At 38.8% G+C, this 18,008-nt stretch overlaps 1 protein-coding gene across 3 annotated transcripts in view; it reads right to left on the bottom strand.

Annotated features, from left to right (window-relative positions):
- The window catches only part of STIM2 (stromal interaction molecule 2), a 163,618-nt gene extending 145,900 nt beyond the window's left edge, over positions 1-17,718 (bottom strand). The window contains exon 1 of one of the 3 annotated variants that reach the window (XM_065907438.1): positions 17,099-17,718. In XM_065907438.1, coding sequence (XP_065763510.1) covers positions 17,099-17,522 — 424 coding nt within the window. In that variant the 5' untranslated portion in view covers positions 17,523-17,718. Of the gene's footprint in view, positions 1-14,167; positions 14,243-17,098 lie in introns of those variants that run through there. The other 2 variants (XM_065907439.1, XM_065907440.1) reach the window with 2 other exon arrangements.
- Positions 17,719-18,008: the final 290 nt, after the last annotated feature.

The following is an 18,008-nucleotide window of genomic DNA, read 5'->3' as shown; positions in this document are numbered from 1 at the left end:
CAACTAAGTAACACACTGTAAGTCCCTGCCGAATACTTACTGACTTTACTACTCTTAATTTCATATTAATCAGCACTTTTTAAAAGTTTTTAAAGTCTGTAAGATTATAAACTGAATAAATTCCATTCTTTTTAATAACCACATCATTTTAATTTCCCTAAACTCTTTCAAAAAGATGTGAAATTATCAACTAAAGAGTTCAAGAGTTAAGACAGCTGAGTAACATATTAATTATAACTGCTCAGTTTTTAAAAATGAAAAGCAAAGCTAATCCTGTTAACCTTTTTCCACTAGAAGTTACAGGCACAAATAAAGATGTACTATAATCCTGCCCAAAAATACTTGATACACAAAACTTTTCATTATCAAATTGATATTGAAATATCAATATCAAATAAACAAATCAATATCAAATACATGTTAGATCAGGTATCAATGATTAAATCATACAGTATTCCAGACTAACTATGCATATATTTTAAAGTGCTAGACCATAATGTAGCAAAGTGATATTTGTAAACCATAGATCACTATACAGATGTAAAGAATCAACTGTAACAGATTACAGAGACAAAGTTTCAAGTCAAAAAGCATTTACAAGACTATGATACAACTTTTAAGAGAAAGACACCATAACAGATGCCTCTCAACTGAGTCAAAAAAGAAAGAAAAACCACTGTAACACAATGTAAGTAGACAGATATTGCCTGCAAGAATTGCAATAAGGGTATAAAGAATCTGTTAAGAAAGTTTCAAGGTAGAAGTCATGTCTGCAAATTGACGATGACTCTGAAAATACTTTATGACTAAAGAAACACAGAAGCGCAGGAACCACATCTTTTGCCTACCATTGAATCTCCAACTCTTAAAACAGTGCGCTGAACACAGAATATTGTAATATTTACTGATTGAATAAACAAATATTTAGAATGGACCTTAAGAGACTGAGAGAACACTCCAGCATGAGGGAAACATGTAAGGAAAAGAATAAAGGAGGAAATAAAGATGGGTTTCAAAGAAGAAGAATTAGCCTAATTTTGGTGGAGTATATTTATAACACGCAGAAGATTAGGAGTTTGTGTCCATTATGAATTTCAAAACAAGTTTAAATTTATTTTGGTATAATCAAAAAATAATAATTTTTATGAATGAAACTAGAATACAAGAGAATACAAGATGAGTTATAAACTTATTGCTTCCTCTAACACAAATGATTGAGTTCAGAACCACTGTGGTAGCAATAAGAATGAAAGGAGTGGGGGAAAGGTGAAATGTAATTCTCAGAGTTTGAGTTTGGCTGGTCAAAAAACAGTAGTATAATTAAAGGAAATACAAAGTCCAAAACAAGATGGTGGGGGTGGGAGGAAGAATCACACAAAGAAAATGACATTTGTTGAGAAGTTATTCCTTGTTAAACATTTTAAATACACTGTTTATTTAGTCTTCAAAACATCTCTGTGAGATAGTTATACTCTCATTTTACAAATGAAGCAAAGAGGTCAAGAGGCTTTCCCAAAACCCACAAAGCTCACAAAGCTAATTACTTATGTGTCACTCCCTCTCTTCTTCCTTCCTAAGACAACCTCCATTTTGTTCAAATATGGGCCAGCAATGTGCTCAGGAGGGTGGGCCACTCCCCTAGCCCTGGGACAATGAATCCTGATTGTTCTAAACAAGGGAAATCCTATTTCCATTGTCCAATAACCCAGGCCTGACCTATGAGGCATGAGAAGAAATACATTGAGGGCTCTGGGAAACTTTTCTACCAGTATTAGCATTTCAGACGTCATTAGGAACCTTGAAGCTACCAATCTAACAGTTATCCCTGCTTTCCAATCTATCAGCAAGTCAAATCAATTCTAGTTCCAAAATATCTCGTTAACCCTTTTCTCCTATCATCCTAGTCCAGGCCTTTATTAACTCTCATTACTCTCCTAGTCAATCTCCCTGTGGACACTCTCGCTCCCAACAATTCATTCCCCAAAGAGCAGCCAAAGAAATCTTTAAAATATAAATCATGGAGCAACTGAACACATGCTGTACTGCTGGGATTGTAAAATGGTACAACCACCACAGGAAAGAGTGCAAAAGAAAAGAAACCACCATAGAAAAGAAAAAAAGTTTAGTTTTCTCAAAACACTAATATATATATATACACACACACATCCAAAAAAATTGAAACCAGAGTCTCAAAGAGCTATTTGCATACCCACAATCACAGCAGCACTGTTCACAATAGCCAAGAGGTAAAACCAACAGATGAAAGAATATTAAAAAAAAAAAAAAAAAAATGCAGTAGAGGGCTTCTCTGGTTAAAAATTCACCTTTCAACGCAAACGACATCAGTTCGATCCCTAACCCAGGAAGATCCTTAGTTGCCACAGAGCAACTAAGCCCACAAGCCTCCAACTACTGACCCCACACGCTGTAGCTACCGAAGCCGAGGCACATACAGCCCGTGCCCCCAACAAGAGAAGCCACACCTAGAGAAGACCCACGTGCGGCCACGAGGACCCACCCACAGCCAAAAAACAAGACTCTTTTTAAAAAGTGCAGTATAAACATACACTGGAATATTATTCAGCCTTCAGATGGAAGGAAATTCTGTATCATACACAAAAAGGATGAACCGTGAGGACCCTATGCTAAGTGACATAAGCTAGTCACAGCAAGACAAATACTACATAATTCCACTTACAAGACCTATCTAATGTAGTCAAATTCACAAAAATAAGGTAGAATGGTAGCAAATACACTTAACACTTCTGAACTGTACACTTAAAAATGGTTAAAATGACAAATTTTATGTTAAGCATTCTTTTCACAGTATAAAATACACACACATCAGGCCAAACAAAAATAAATCCTATCACTTCACTCTTCTCCTTCAAGTGCTTCAGTTGCTTCCTGTCACCCGCTGATAAACTTCAAACAAGGTCTATGAGGCTCTGTGCCATCTGGTCCTTCTTGCTTACACAGTCGGATCACACGCTACTCTCCTCCTCCCTTCGAGATGCCCAGTCAAAATAATACTCTCTCACTTCTTCAGACAATTCAGATTTTCTTGCCTCAAGGTCTTTGTCCATTCTATTGCCCCTGTGCAGAATGGTCATCCCAATCCTTCACAGTCTTGGCTCTCCACTATCCTTCAGATGTCACCTTAAATGTGACCTTCTCAGAAGCCTTCCCTAACCAGCTTACCTAAATTGATAGGTATCCCCACACCATCCATGTTATTTTCTGTCTTCTGTCTCTTTCACTCCTTCATGGCATTTCTAATTAACTATTTTTTTCCCTATCTCCCCAAACAAAATGCAGGCTCCATTGGGACAAGGACCTCATGAATCTTGTTCATCATTATGTCCCTAATATTTATCATATGCCTGTTATATACTTAACATTTAAATACTTATTAATTTCACATTAAGAAAAAAATCATTCTATGAGCCTATTATTAAATATACGTAAATATACATACAGATCTTTAAAAGGTTGTAACTGATGCTACAATTATTATTTCTAGTTACTGAGGTAGATACGTTAACTATAATTTTCAACATGCTCTAAACTTCCTGTAATAAATCTTTACACTCGGAAATTTACGATTTTTAAGACTGATATTTCAACTGTTACATGCTTTAGATCTTTTTATTATACAAAACAAAGGTACAGAACAACTCAAACAAACAATACAACCAACTTCTTAAAAATACCATGGTGCTCCTCAATCTCTGTCTATGCTGTTTTCTATTTCTACAAACTATTAACTAATCTCAGGCCATGAAGGACAGGAAGCCTGGCATGATGCAGTTCACGGGGTCGCAGAGTGGGACATGACTTAGCGACGGGAGAACAGGCCTTTAATGGTTGTTGAGATTACAGAAGTGACTCAAACTACATCTTCTTACTTTTCTAAATGTATGTAAAACATCTTAACAATATGTAATATATCACTACACATTTCTACAACTTTCCTACATCTCTCTCTATAGATTAAAAAAAAAAATCAACAATAACTGAACACTTACACTTGCCACACTCTAAGCACTCTTCTACATAGATCAACTCATTGGTGCTTTAAAACCCATTTTAGAGATAAGGAAATTTAGGTACTAATAGATTAAACCATTACCCTAAGTTACAATACCACTGTCAGTCTGATTCTCAAGCCCAGGAAATCATGCCATAGTTTAGAGATTATGCTCTTAATTACTCTTCACAAAAGCTGAAACTGACTTATGGCCCAAATAAAAATTCAAGATATAAAATGCTATGCTTCTTAAAAATTACATTTCATCCTTAAAGAATAGCCATGAAAGCAAAGCACAAACAGGAAATACCCACTTATTGAAAATACCAATTTTTTTTTTAAAGTTCTTTGTCTTAAGCCCTAGAAATGTACATTTTAAATGAGCACTTTTAAGAGCTCAGAATATTTAATAGCAAAACTTTAAGGAAGGAAAAATTGGTTATTTACCAAAGATAATGCCAAAGCCTTTGACTGTGTGGATCACAACAAACTGGAAAACTTTCCAAGAGATGGGAATACCAGACCACCTGACCTGCCTCTGGAGAAATCTGTATGCAGGTCAAGAAGCAACAGTTAGAACTGGACATGGAACAACAGAATGGTTCCAAATCAGAAAAGGAGTACGTCAAGGCTGCATATTGTCACTCTGCTTATTTAACTTATATGAAGAGTACATCATGCGAAATGCTGGGCTGGATGAAGCACAAGCTGGAATCAAGATTGCCGGGAGAAATATCAATAACCTCAGATATGCAGGTGACATGACCCTGATGTCAGAAAGCGAAGAAGAGCTAAAGAGCCGCTTGATGAAAGTGAAAGAGGAGAGTGAAAAAGTTGGCTTAAAGCTCAACATTCAGAAAACTAAGATCATGGCATCCGGTTCCATCAATTCATGGCAAACAGATGGGGAAACAATGGAAACAGTGGGAGACTTTATTTTGGGGGGCTCCAAATCATTGCAGATGGTGATTGCAGCCATGAAATTAAAAGATGCTTGCTCTTTGGAAGAAAAGCTATGACCAACCTAGACTAAATATTAAAAAGCAGAGACATTATTTTACCAACAACTGTCCATCTAGTCAAAGCTATGATTTTTCCAGTAGTCATGTATGGATGAGAGTTGGACTGTAAACAAAGCTGAGCGCCAAAGAATGGATGCTTTTGAACTGTGGTTTTGGAGAAGACTCTTGCGAGTCCCTTGGACTGCAAGGAGATCCAACCAGTCTATCCTAAAGGAAATCGGCCCCAAATATTCATTGGTAGGACTGTTGCTGAAGCTGAAACTCCAATACTTTGGTCACCTGATGCAAAGAACCAACTCATTGGAAAAGACCCTGATGCTGAGAAAGACTAAAGGCAGGAGGAGAAGGGAGAAGGGGGGCAACAGAGGATGAGATGGTTGGATGGCATCACCAGTGCAACGGACATGAGTTTGAGTAGGCTCCAGGAGGGAAGCCTGGCATGCTGCAGCTCATGGGGTTGCAAAGAGTTGGACACAACTGAGCAACTGAACCAAACTGAACCAAAGATAAATGAAGAAGGAATTTATAAAATTCCTTGAACAATAAAGATCTAGAATTTAACATTAATCAGAAAATTTAATTCTGCTACTTCTCCAGCCTCTTTTTCTAATTCACTTCCAATCACACCCTGGGCTTTATCATAAAAATCCTTGGCACTGGAGGATTTTTAAGGTATAAACTATTTGAAAGCAATCCTAAATCTCTCCATTATGTGGAATAATTATCACAGAGAAGACAATAATTTCACAAGGCTTCTGTAAGTTTAGGTGAGATAAAATACACAAATGCCAGGTATAAATTTAAATCTCACATTCAAATACAAATGTTGATACACTACAAGCTGGCTCACAGCTGACTGCCATCTTGGGTATCTGGTAATTCACAATCTCCATTTAGCATTCTCAAATGTCAATGTCCATGACCAGAGTCATGTCCCATTCCACTCAGCTTATGCCTCTCACACCACTACAAATTTCCATATCTGGTAAACTCTCATATATTCTCAGTAAGGATATACCTCTACTGTGGGGAAGCAGGAACATCTTCATTAATAGCCCACCTCACCAAATCAAAGTTAGGAACTCCATCTTTGTAATTCTATTAAATATAGTACATAGCCTAAAGTTCAAATACCTCCATCACAATGGAGCATCACCTTTTTAGTGGTATATCCCCTCCTGGAAAAACAGGAAGGATTGATAGTTTATTAATCCTTGGTGAGTGGCACATAAAACCCACGGAAGCTTTTTGTTTGCTTGCATTTTTTAGTTTCTTTGTTAATAAAGGATAAAAGTAACACAAAAAAGAGTAAACAAAAAAGAACATTTATTTATATAACTTTTCCCAAAAAAGGGGGAGACTTATTCTTAATACCGCAAATGTATAACAAGCACCTGTAACAAATATTCTAACAGATATTTTTAATAAATGCAGGCATGCTATTAAATAAGCTACTATATATAATCTTTTCCTTTTAAAAAACAAATACACAGACATCTGTTGCATTTCTACAGACTAACAAGACACTATCAGAAAGAGAAATTAAAGAGGCAATCCCATTCACAATAACATCAAAAAAATAAAATACCTAGGATGAAATCTACCTGTGAAGGTAAAAGACTTGCACTCAAAAAACTGTAAGACTGATGAAAGAAAATTGAAGACAATACAAACAAATGGTAAGATACACTGTGTTCATGGTTTAGATTAGATGAATTAATACTATTAAAATGACTGTACTACCCAAGGCAATTACAAATTCACTGCAATCTCTATCAAGACACCAAGGGCATTTTTCACAGAATTAGAACAAGTAGTTTTAAAAGGTGTATGGAAACATAAAAGATCCCAAATAGCCAAAACAATCTTGAGAAAGAACAGAGTTGGAGGCATCTGACTTCAGATTATACTACAGAGATACAGTGACCAAAACAGTACGGCACTGGCATTAAAAACAGACACATGGATCAACACGACAGAACTGGGAGTCCAGAAATAAACCCACACACTTATGGTCAATCTACAACAAGGGAGGCAAGAACATGCAATAGAGAAAAGACAGTCTCTACAATAAGCAGTGCTAGGAAAACCAGACAGCTACAAGTAAAAAGACTGAAATTGGAACATTCCCTAACACCATGTACAAAATAAATTCAAAATAGATTAAATATCGAAGTGTATGACCAGAAATCATAAAGTCCTAGAAGAATTTGACATAAATTATAGCAATAATTTCTGGCTCTGTCCTCTAAAGCAAAAGAAATAAAACCAAAAATAATCAAATGGTTCCAAATTAAACTTAAAAAACTTTTGCCCAGAAAAGGAAACAATCAACAAAACAAAAAGACAACCTACTAAATGAGAGAAAATATTCGCAAACGCTATGACCAACAACAGGTGAACATCCAACATAAACAGCTCATAAAACTCAATATCAAGAAAGCAAACAACCCAATTAAAAAATGGGCAGAAGACCTGAATAGACGTTCTTCCAGAAGACAGGCAGATGGCCAATGGGCATATGACAAGGTCCTCAACATCATTAATCATCAGAGAAATGCAAATTAAAGCTATAAAGAGATATCACCCCATTATGAATGAGGTATCTATTAAGAAAGGCTATCATCAGAAAGAATACAAATGACAAATGCTGACAAGGATGTGGAGAAAAGGGAACCCTCTGAGACTGTTGGTGGGAATGCACACTGGTGTGGGTACAGTGGAAAACAGTACGGAGATTTTTCAGAAACTAAAACTAGAGCTACCATATGATCTAGGAATTTCACACATATGTACATTAAAAAAACACACTAATTCAAATAGATATATGCACCCAAGTGTTCACAGCAGCATTATTTATAATTATCAAGATATGAAGCAACTTAAGTGTCCACCAACAGAAGAATGAATAAAGAAGATGCAGCATGTATACACACATACACATATATACATACACACTGGTATACTACTCAGCCATAAAAAAGAACAAAATTTTGCCACTTATGCTAAGTGAAATAAGGCAGACAGAGAAAGACAAATACTGGATGGTATCACTTATTTGTGGAATTTTAAAAAACAAAACTAGTGAATGTTACAAAAAAACGAGAGACTCATAGGTATAGAGAACTAATGGTCACCAATGGGGAGACAGAAGTGGGGAGGGGCAAGAAAGGGGTGAGGAATTAAGAGGTACACACTACTATGCATAAAATAAATAAGCTACAAGCATACAGAGGGAACACAGCCAATATGTTACAATAACTATAAATGGAGTATAACCTTTAAAAATTGTGAATCACTGTGCTCTACACCTGAAACTTATACACTATTGAACATCGATACCTCAATTTTTAAAAATGATATAACATTTATAACATTTTTTAAAATTATGCAACACTCTGGCAATTTTCAAGTCTACATTGTTTTTGCAACAATAAAAATGGTCAAATTCTATATCCCCAGTTCTTTGTATCATGTCTGGCACAAAACAGTCACTTAAAAATGTTCAAAACTTATGTGAACGCACACATTCACTGAAGTCTGACTTTCTCATTTTTGGCCTCTATGGGTTTTTTTTAGAATCCATTTTGACAGAACTAGAATCAAACACTGGATGCAGAGCACAAGGTATATTTTAAAAGGCAAATTCAAGAAACAGCAGGGGAGGGGAGTCGCTGGCAGTCCAGTGGCTAAGACCTCGCGCGTCCAAGGCAGGGGAGGCAGGCGCCCTCCCTCACCAGGGCTCTAGAGGCCTACACGCACAGCAACCCAGAGACAGCAGAGGATGCCTAAACCACAGCTGGACAAAGGTTTCAAGTCGTTCTTTTGTTTTCTTTTTTTAATTTGGTACCCAGAAACATAGGAGGAGGAAACATCAAGGATTAATACAGTCTGAAGCTGTGTGACAAAGTAGAAACAGCTGAAGATGACAGAAAGCAGGAAAACATAGGGGAAATAATGTATTTGTCACGAATGGAAAAGTTAAAAGATTTATTGCTGGAGAATAGGAATAAAAAAGGATGGGAACTAAGATTATCTATTACTCAACATCATATATTTTTGAAAGGAAAGAAAAACAACAGTGTAAAGAAAACATGAGTGCAATAACATGTACACTGTGAATAGCAGGGGAAAAAAAATCAAGTCAGGATTTAAAAACCTTTTTCAATTATTGAGAATCACTTAAAAAACAATTATAAATCATCTTCATTAATGTGGGGGTTTGTGATGAGGTTTCTCAGTATTTTTTAATTACACAAATAAGATATTCAATTCAAATAGTTTTAAATGTTAATTTAATTCTGTAAAATGTCTTCAACATTTTCAGTTCCATATAACGTCACATTTAGGAAAATCAAAGAGAGGTACAGAAAATGAAAATGACTATAGGAAAAAAGTAAATTGCAAATAACAGAAGCTAAGATCCAGAAGCACACAAAAACACAAATTCATTAGAAAGAAATACTGGGACAGACACAGGCACTTGGTTTTGAAATGAATCAGTCCAAGTAACCTCTCTTTGTCATACTCAAGCTCCCTGGTCCTGGGGTGGGGAGGTTGCCACTATCTTAAGAAAACACTGAAAAGGCACTGCTCTACAACTAATCTTAGCCTTAATCCTAAAAGTTGTTTCATTTCAGTCCAGATGGCTGATGAAGCCTAGCAGAAAAGGAAATTACTCTCAGGACCGCAACTATGATAACTGTGCAGTATCACCTCAAGGGCCAAATGAAATAAAGCCAAAAGTCAAACCAATCATTGGCTTGGGGTTCCCCACCCCCCAATGTAGACCTTTCCTAGTAATGAAGTTCTCTGAGGAGGAAATGTTCAGCTAGACCAGAGGAACACAGGACTGGGCACAGAGGCTTAGGAGAGAACCACCCTTAAATCTGCAACAGTGAAACCAGTCAAGAATAGTTGCTGAAGGTAGGATTAGCAAGTGTCAAGAAGGATTGAGTATCTAAAACCTACTAATATAAAGATCTGGAAGAATACAGAAAAGAACAAATCATTTAGATCTGGCATGTGATCAAATGTGTAATTCACACAATGAAACTCAAAAGTTAATTCTGAAACAATATGACAGTACTCTGAGGCACTGTTATTCATTGAAGGAGGTTGGGTGGGAGGTTCAACTCTGAAGCATTGTAATGTTAGTTCAATCTATAAAGTTATCCTTTGTTAAGGAATAAACATTCATTCCTAAATACAGAATACTAAAAAATTTCATATAAATACTTAGGAAATCAACACATAAGTCCAATCATATACAAAAATAATGTTATATTAAAAAGGCATATTTTGGAATAAAGAAGACCCTCTACAACCAAGGATTTCTTCTTGCCTAACTTTCAAGGACTTGTACCAATTTAAATCATTTTACAAGCTCTAGAAATTTAAAAATTAAAGGTAACTTTTATTTCTCAGACTTCCTATGAATAGATTCCTTTCTAATCTAACATTAAATTTTATAAAATTTCCTTTAAACATTCTCATAGTCACTGCATCATTTAAACTCTCAAGACCTCCACTTCTATATAGCTTACTAATTGGCCTCTTTATTTATCTCTCTTATCTCCCCACTTCCATCCACCCATACTTAGCTTTTCAAACACTGAGGTCATGTCACTCCCATGTTTAAAAACCACAGGGCTTCTCAACCCCTGACAGGATGATAGATTTAGCACTCAGTTCATGAACAAAACATTCTGAAAGCTCGAGATACATTTTTAAGCCTTTTGTTCAACCTCAAAATTTATAATAAATCTATTTTTTCCATAACCTACACATATTTAGTATTATTGTTTCAAATTACTATTAAATATTTAATGTTTGCTTTCAAAATATTAGTAAAATGAATATACCAAGAAAATGTATCAAAACTTCCCTGTGGCTTTCCATACTCCCCAGCATATGGGTGCATACCCCAATTTTAGATGTCTTGACATTTCAATAGCCAGGAAATAAACTAGAGAATATTAAGTGAAAGTCACTCAGTCATGTCCGACTCTTTGTGACCCCACGGACTATATAGTCCATGGAATTCTCCAGGCCGGAATATTGGAGTGGGTAGCCTTTCCGTTCTCCAGGGGATCTTCCCAACCCAGGGATCAAACCCCATCTCCTGTACTGCAGGTGGGTTTTTTATCAGCTGAGCCACAAGGGAAGCCCAAGAATACTGGAATGGGTAGCCTTTTCCTTTTCCAGTGGATCTTCCCAACCCAGGAATCAAACTGGTGTCTCCTGCATTGCAGGGGGATTCTTTACCAACCGAGTTATCAGGGAAGCCCTGACATTAGAGAAAATTAAAGTTCTTGATAATTTGGCAAAACCTTCTTTCTCCCTGCATTTCTACTATTCTACATACACCCTATCAGTATTAGTCACTCATTTGCATCTGACTCTGCGCTCCTCTGTCCATGGGATTTTTCAGGCAAGAATTCTGGAATAGGTTGCCATTTCTTCCTCCAGGGGATCTTCCCCACCCAGGACCGGGTCTCCGGCATCACAGGCAGATTCTTTACTGTCTGAGTCATGCTTAAACATTAAAGAAAACGATTTCACTTGTTAGTTATTCTTGTATACACCTCCCTCTTGAAAGCCTTTTCACTCATCTCCCCAAGAAGTCCTATCTATAATAGATCAAGGTCAAGCTCAAATCCAACCCTCCTCCAAGGCAGTCTCCAGCAGCCTTACTTTCTCCAACATTTTGAAGTCTGTTACAGTTAATCACAGTCTATTATTATGTCTACTTGAGTATATAATGAGGCATACAACATACCAGTTAAGAAACAAAGCTTTGGAGTCAGAGAAACCCACATCAGTGTATAACTCTGCTACTTACTGTGATCTTGGACAAGTTACTTAAGATCATCCTGCTTCAATTTTCCCATCTTTTATATGAAGAAAGCAGTTATCTAACAGAAATAATTTCACAATCAAGAACAGTGCTATACATAAAGCACTTAGCAAAACACTGACCACCAAGTAACAGTACTATTCCCAACGGGCAACCCCAAACGTCTTACTTTCCTTTCTGTGTTTCCCGTTCCTGTACGTGGTGGGCCTCCCTGGTGCCCCCCTGGTGGCTCAGCGGTAAAGAGTCCACCTGCCAATGCAGGAGACGCAGGTTCAATTCCTGTGTCAGGAAGATCCCCTGGAGAAGGAGATGGCAATCCACTCCAGTATTCTTGCCTGAGAAATGCCATTAATAGAGGAGCCTGGAGGGCTACAGTCCATGGAGCTGCAAAAGAGCTGGACACGACTTAGCGACTACGTGGTATTCTGCGTACACGTGATAATTGCTTGGTTGATGAAATCTGATCAATTCAGAAGTAATCTCCTAGGTAGGTCTTAATCAGGTAAGGTCCAAATTCTGGCAAAAATCAAAAATGGCTTGCTAATCAACTAATCATATTATTAGTTGTTAATTTTAACATTAGCTTAATGAGTTTATACTTTAGCTACCATATACACAAATAAAGTGTTCCATGCTGCATTATTATCAATGAGCAGGGCAATATCTAAAATGCTTGTTATAGTTACTCAAAAGTCTTAATTAATCTTAAAATATTAGCATGTATCCAGACACAAAGCAAGTCTTTAGCAAATTAAACAATTTGTGTGGATCCTCCTACTGTTAAAATTAAGCTAAATCCTGAACTAACTTTTCCAGCTGGCCCTCTGAGTTTTTCCTGTGCCAGGGGATTCCCAACAGAGACCAATCAGTTCTGCCACAGTATTCTCAAAGAGCACCAAGGAATGCAGTGTTTCCAGACCAATGAGATTACTACCAATTCTTAAATGGTCAGAATACACTAGATCAAAGGGATATGAGTATATTCTTTAATTCTGCAATCAGGAAAAAAACAACCTAGAGCTATGGCCAAAGACTAGTAAAGAAAGGGATTGGTAAAAGTTAACTATGGGAAAGGAAAAAAAGGATACAGCAGAAGAGCTAGCCATCAAAAGGGGGTTTCATGAAATCCTAAGCTAAATCCAAAAAGAGTAACTTCACAAAAGGAATAAAAACATTTTCTACTACTATGTGAGCGACACTATGAATTTAACTACTGTCACAATGAAACCACTGACACGTGTAAATTCACAAAATATTACTCAGAGTAATATATATATATATATATATACACACACACATATATATACACACACACACTACACTCAAGCCAACTGCTAATTTTCAAAAAAGTGACAGCATTTGCTGGGTAAATGTTAGGGAGGCAAGGTGAAAAAAGCAAAGTTTAACGTTTTCCCAAAGACAATCATGCTCATGTGAGATATTTTCATCTAAGTGAAAGCCCTACAACACAGATATGTTTAACATTAGAAAGTAGTCGTGGCTCTTCTAAGTGGTATTATACTTTCAAAAAAGAATACTTTTTTCAATGAAATGTTAATACTTCCAAAAGACATGTTTAAAAATATGAATTTTATATTGTTAGTAGTATGCCAAACTAGTGAAAAGTATTACAGTTAAAACCCTTATATAAACACTAAAAAGGGTTACATTAATATAAAAGAATGACAGAAGCATATATTTTTAAAGATAAAATCTGTATTCAAAGACCCTGAAAATGTTCTAATATTTCAATTGTTCTGCATGTTTTGCCAGAATTGTGTTCCATATACATGCAATATGTTTATGTGTGCACACACAAACATACATATATGTGTGTGTATATATGTATACGCCCTCTGTCAATGCCCTTTCATAAACTGTTTTTCAGGGACCATATCTGGATGAGATCAATCACTCAGACTTGATTGGGATAAAGTCATTGACTGTGAATCTGTTAGGCAAAAGAGAAAAAAACATGATGTTTTAAATTATTCAAGCACTGCTTTAGATTATAATCAACAAGTGCATCCCTAAATTGCTTTAAATTTCAAAATCGCTTTCAAAGAATCCTAAGTATATATCCAGTTATTAAAATTATTATTAATGTCTTAAATACATATACACATATATAACTTAAACCCTTACTACAAAGCATTGTAAACATTTAACGGTTTCATCTTATCAAAAATTTGCACACACTAAATCCTAAAAAGGTAATATAAAAAAAGGAAAGAAAATATAAATCAATATTCTTACGACAATGGGTCTGTTTATCCTGATGATTTGACATAGTCTCTCTCTTTCAAGGGCTTCCCCAGTGGCTCAGCAGTAAAGAATCCGCCTGCAAAGCAGGAGATGGGGGGTTCGATCCCTGGGTCCGGGAAGGTCCTCTGGAGGAGGAAATGGCAACCCATTCCAGTACTTCTGCTGGGAAAATGCCATGGACAGCAGAGCCTGGTGGGCTACAGTCTACGGGGCTGCAAAGAGTCAGACACGACTGAAGCAAATGAGCACACACGCACATATACTCTCTTTAAAAGAACACCTGCCTGCCTGCTCAAAACTGAGCACGCACTAGATGACTGAGAGGCAATTTGTTCTTAAAATGCACTAAACCTCTGAAGTAAAACTCTTGAGAGGAAAACTTCAATGGAAGAGAATGCTCTCTAGACTTTATTAGTAAGAGAAAAACTCATGGTGTTGCTAAAGCGAAGTATTTAAACTACTAATCTGAAAAGAAGAGAGTGACTGTCATTTTCAGATCGACTAAGAATTCATGGTTAAATGACATCATTAATACAGAGTCAGAGAGAACAACTGTCTCCAAATTCTTATAAGAATTTTCCACTTTCAAAAGTCACATAAAACTTAGTTTTCTTACTGAAACTCTCTACTCCATTTCTATCCATTACCACTGACTAGATTATGATAATACAGTGTTTTTTTGGTTCAGTCTATGGTTCTACTTCCTGAAGTATACAATAGCAATAATTATGTTCTGAGTTTAGCACAACATTTACAAACAGAAACCATAAAAGACAGCACTATTCATACAATCAGAAGAATAGGAAGGAGCCCCACACAGACCATATAAATCAATGAAATTTTCAATATTCTCTAACCTTCTTGTGGACTTTCAATTTACCTTTTCCCAGCAACCAGTTCCGTTGACTGTATTTACATACTTATTAAATGACAATTTAACTTGTGCATTGTGTAGTTTGATTATCTTAAAGTTTAAACAGAAATGTCCAACTTTTCAAAATCAATATTCTAACAAAGAGAAAGAATATTAAAACAAATTCTAGGGTTAGTATTATTTTAGTAAACCTACTTTAAAGCACTACCACTCAAACTCATTTTGTGTGATATATCATACTTTTCATCCAATACAAATCACTTTGCCTTTTTCACAATGCCATAAATAACTCAGAGGAACTTAAGTCTTCAAAAAGAAGGATTATTAACTACTTATTAAAATAAAATCCCATCTTAAGTAATTTTCCTGATGTAATCTATATGACACACAATGTTAACGGTTAATTCTAAATTTTCTGAATCATATGCCCTTCTACCAACTACATATTGATAAAACAGTAGCCAATTATTTTTTAACCAAACTTTTCTACTCAAGAAACCAAGAGTCACACTCCTGGAGCTTCTAGAAACCCAAGGAGTTTCACCTCCTTCCTTCCTGCATGAGGCATTAAAACTCCACATTCTAGTTTTATCTTGCTACCTTCTTAATGATTACTGTAATTCAAGCATAAAAGTATCCAATCTATTCTCTCACTCAAACTCTATTACACTCCTAATACTGACCATTCTGTAATCTTTTTATCAAAATCATGGAGATCTGATGCTTCAAGTTCCATTTAAAGGGCCTGATAAGTTTTAGGGTAAAGCAAGTTAAATATTCCGATCATTATGTTTCATAAAACTTCCAAAGAGCTTGGAAAGTTTACCAACACCCTCCTCTCTAGAATAGTAAACATCCTGTCATAGAATCCAGAGAATAGCTGCTTTGCTCTCAACTCTACCTCCTGAGCAACACTCACAGCAGCTGTTAGTAACTTTCAAACGCCTGTTCCACTAGCTCTTTGGTTAAATTAATGATGGGTCATACTGTTACACTTGACTGTTTCCTTTTTAGTCCTGCAATTATATAGAAAACCTACAAATTACTTTCAAATTACTTACAAATAAAGTTCACCCAAAAAAAAGCTGACTTTAACTCCACTACTTTTCCAAAAGAAATCATTTCAAGATCCTTCACATCATTATTTAAACCACAACCTATCAGTAGCACATGACAACAGAAAGCTTTAATTTTCTACCTCACCTTACCATACATGTTCGCAAATTTCAAGAACGTTCCATATTTTTAAAAGGTTCTGTTACAGTCTGTAAGAACTATGCTGCTCAAAAAAAAAAAAAAAAAAAAAAACTATGCTGCTCAAATACAAGCACCGAATATCCTGCACTGGTAAATTTTCGATATCTTGCTGATCAGCTGCTGAGCTTTCTGCACCCTGTGAACCGTGACATTCCCACCAGCAAATACTATCTACCCATCCTTTAAAAGGGTCTTCCTCCCGATCCTCAAAAGGAAAAAAAAAAAATCCATATTAGACTAGAGATTTGCCATACTAACAAGGAACCACTAATACCAGTAGGTATTATGGCTCTCAAAAGAAGCCGCTCTAGCAGTCTCCCCTGGGACATTTTGCTCAGCCGGGCTTTGAACCGGTGAGACTCGCTGCCAGCTGCCTTTGCAAAAGCAGTACCAGAGGCGGACTCCATACCGCATTGCTGCTGCTTACTACTTCTAGCAGCTTAAAAAAAAAAAATCAGCCCAGTACCCTGCAGACCCTGCTGGCTCTTTCTGCAGCACGGAAGAGAAACCACCGCATTGCTCAGCGTGGAACACCGGGGAGCAGACTTAAGGGCGGGGAAGCGAATGCCGTCGAGAGGCTCTGGCGAGGGCGGGGTGTCAGGGGGGAGACGGAAGGCATCCGGAGTGCAGGAGTCTGCGACCAAGCAGCGACCAGGGCGCTGGCGTCCGGGCATCACGCACTGACCCGGGCCGTCGAACTGCAGGCGTCGGGGAGCGGCGCGGGCCCCTCCCGAAGATGGGGGTCCCGCAGCACCCGGCAGAGCCCCGCCCGCCGCCCTCCGGGCCCTCACCTGTCATGAGCACCGAGCTGCCGCCCGCCGCCGCCGCCGCCGCCGCCGCGGCAGAGGCAGGGGAGGCGGCCGCCGCAGCAGAGCCTGCCGCCCGCCGTCCGCGGAGGTCTCTGGGCACCAGCTCGCATCCGTCCGCCGCGCCGGCCACCAGCAGCCCGAGCACCAGCAGCGGAGCCCAGAGCCGCCGCCGCAGCCAGCCCGAGGCCGGGCCGGACGTCGTGGCGGGATGAGGACGAGGAGGAGGAGCGGGGGGAAAGCGCGGCGGCGCCCGGGCCGCCGGCCACTCGCCCGCTTCGAGAGGCGCCGCCGCCGCCTGTGACTCCTCGGGCCGCCCCCGCCACCCCAGACGCGAGCTCCTGCCCGGCGCCAGTCTGGTCCCGTCGGCACCGGCGGCCTCTGGGGCTTGGGTCCCGGCTGCGTTCATTGGTTCCGGTTATTTAAAAAAAAAAAAAAAAAAAGGTGAGGAGCAAAAAGGTACGGCGTCTTCAGGCCGCGCGCGACAGCCGCGCTGCTGCGGCAGCGAGACCGGGATCCGCTGCTCTGGCGCCTCAACACCAGTCCCAGCGCCCGCGCCGCCGCCGCCACCGCCGCCGCCGCCGCGGCGCATCCCCCCGCCCCCTCCGGCCCGCGCCCGTCGTAGTACCACGCTCGGCCCGGACGCCTCCTCCCCTCACACATTCGCTCGGATACCAATCCCCCGCCTCCTTCAGCTGCTCCTCTGCGCAGGCGCGGGGCGGCTGCACTGGGCCTGCGCGGTCCCTGAGCCCCGCCCCGGGGGCGTTCCAGGGAGGAACAGAGCCGCCGAGTGGTTTCCAAGGCTTTCGCAGAGCCGCGAAGATTGGGGGTGGGGAGGAAGACCAGCTTGTCCTCCTCCCCCATTCACGCCCCCACCGCGATTGAGGCGGCAGGG

This window comes from Muntiacus reevesi, chromosome 16, assembly GCF_963930625.1.
Source record: "Muntiacus reevesi chromosome 16, mMunRee1.1, whole genome shotgun sequence".
Taxonomy (NCBI): domain Eukaryota; kingdom Metazoa; phylum Chordata; class Mammalia; order Artiodactyla; family Cervidae; genus Muntiacus; species Muntiacus reevesi.
This window is presented reverse-complemented; position numbering and strand designations above follow the sequence as displayed.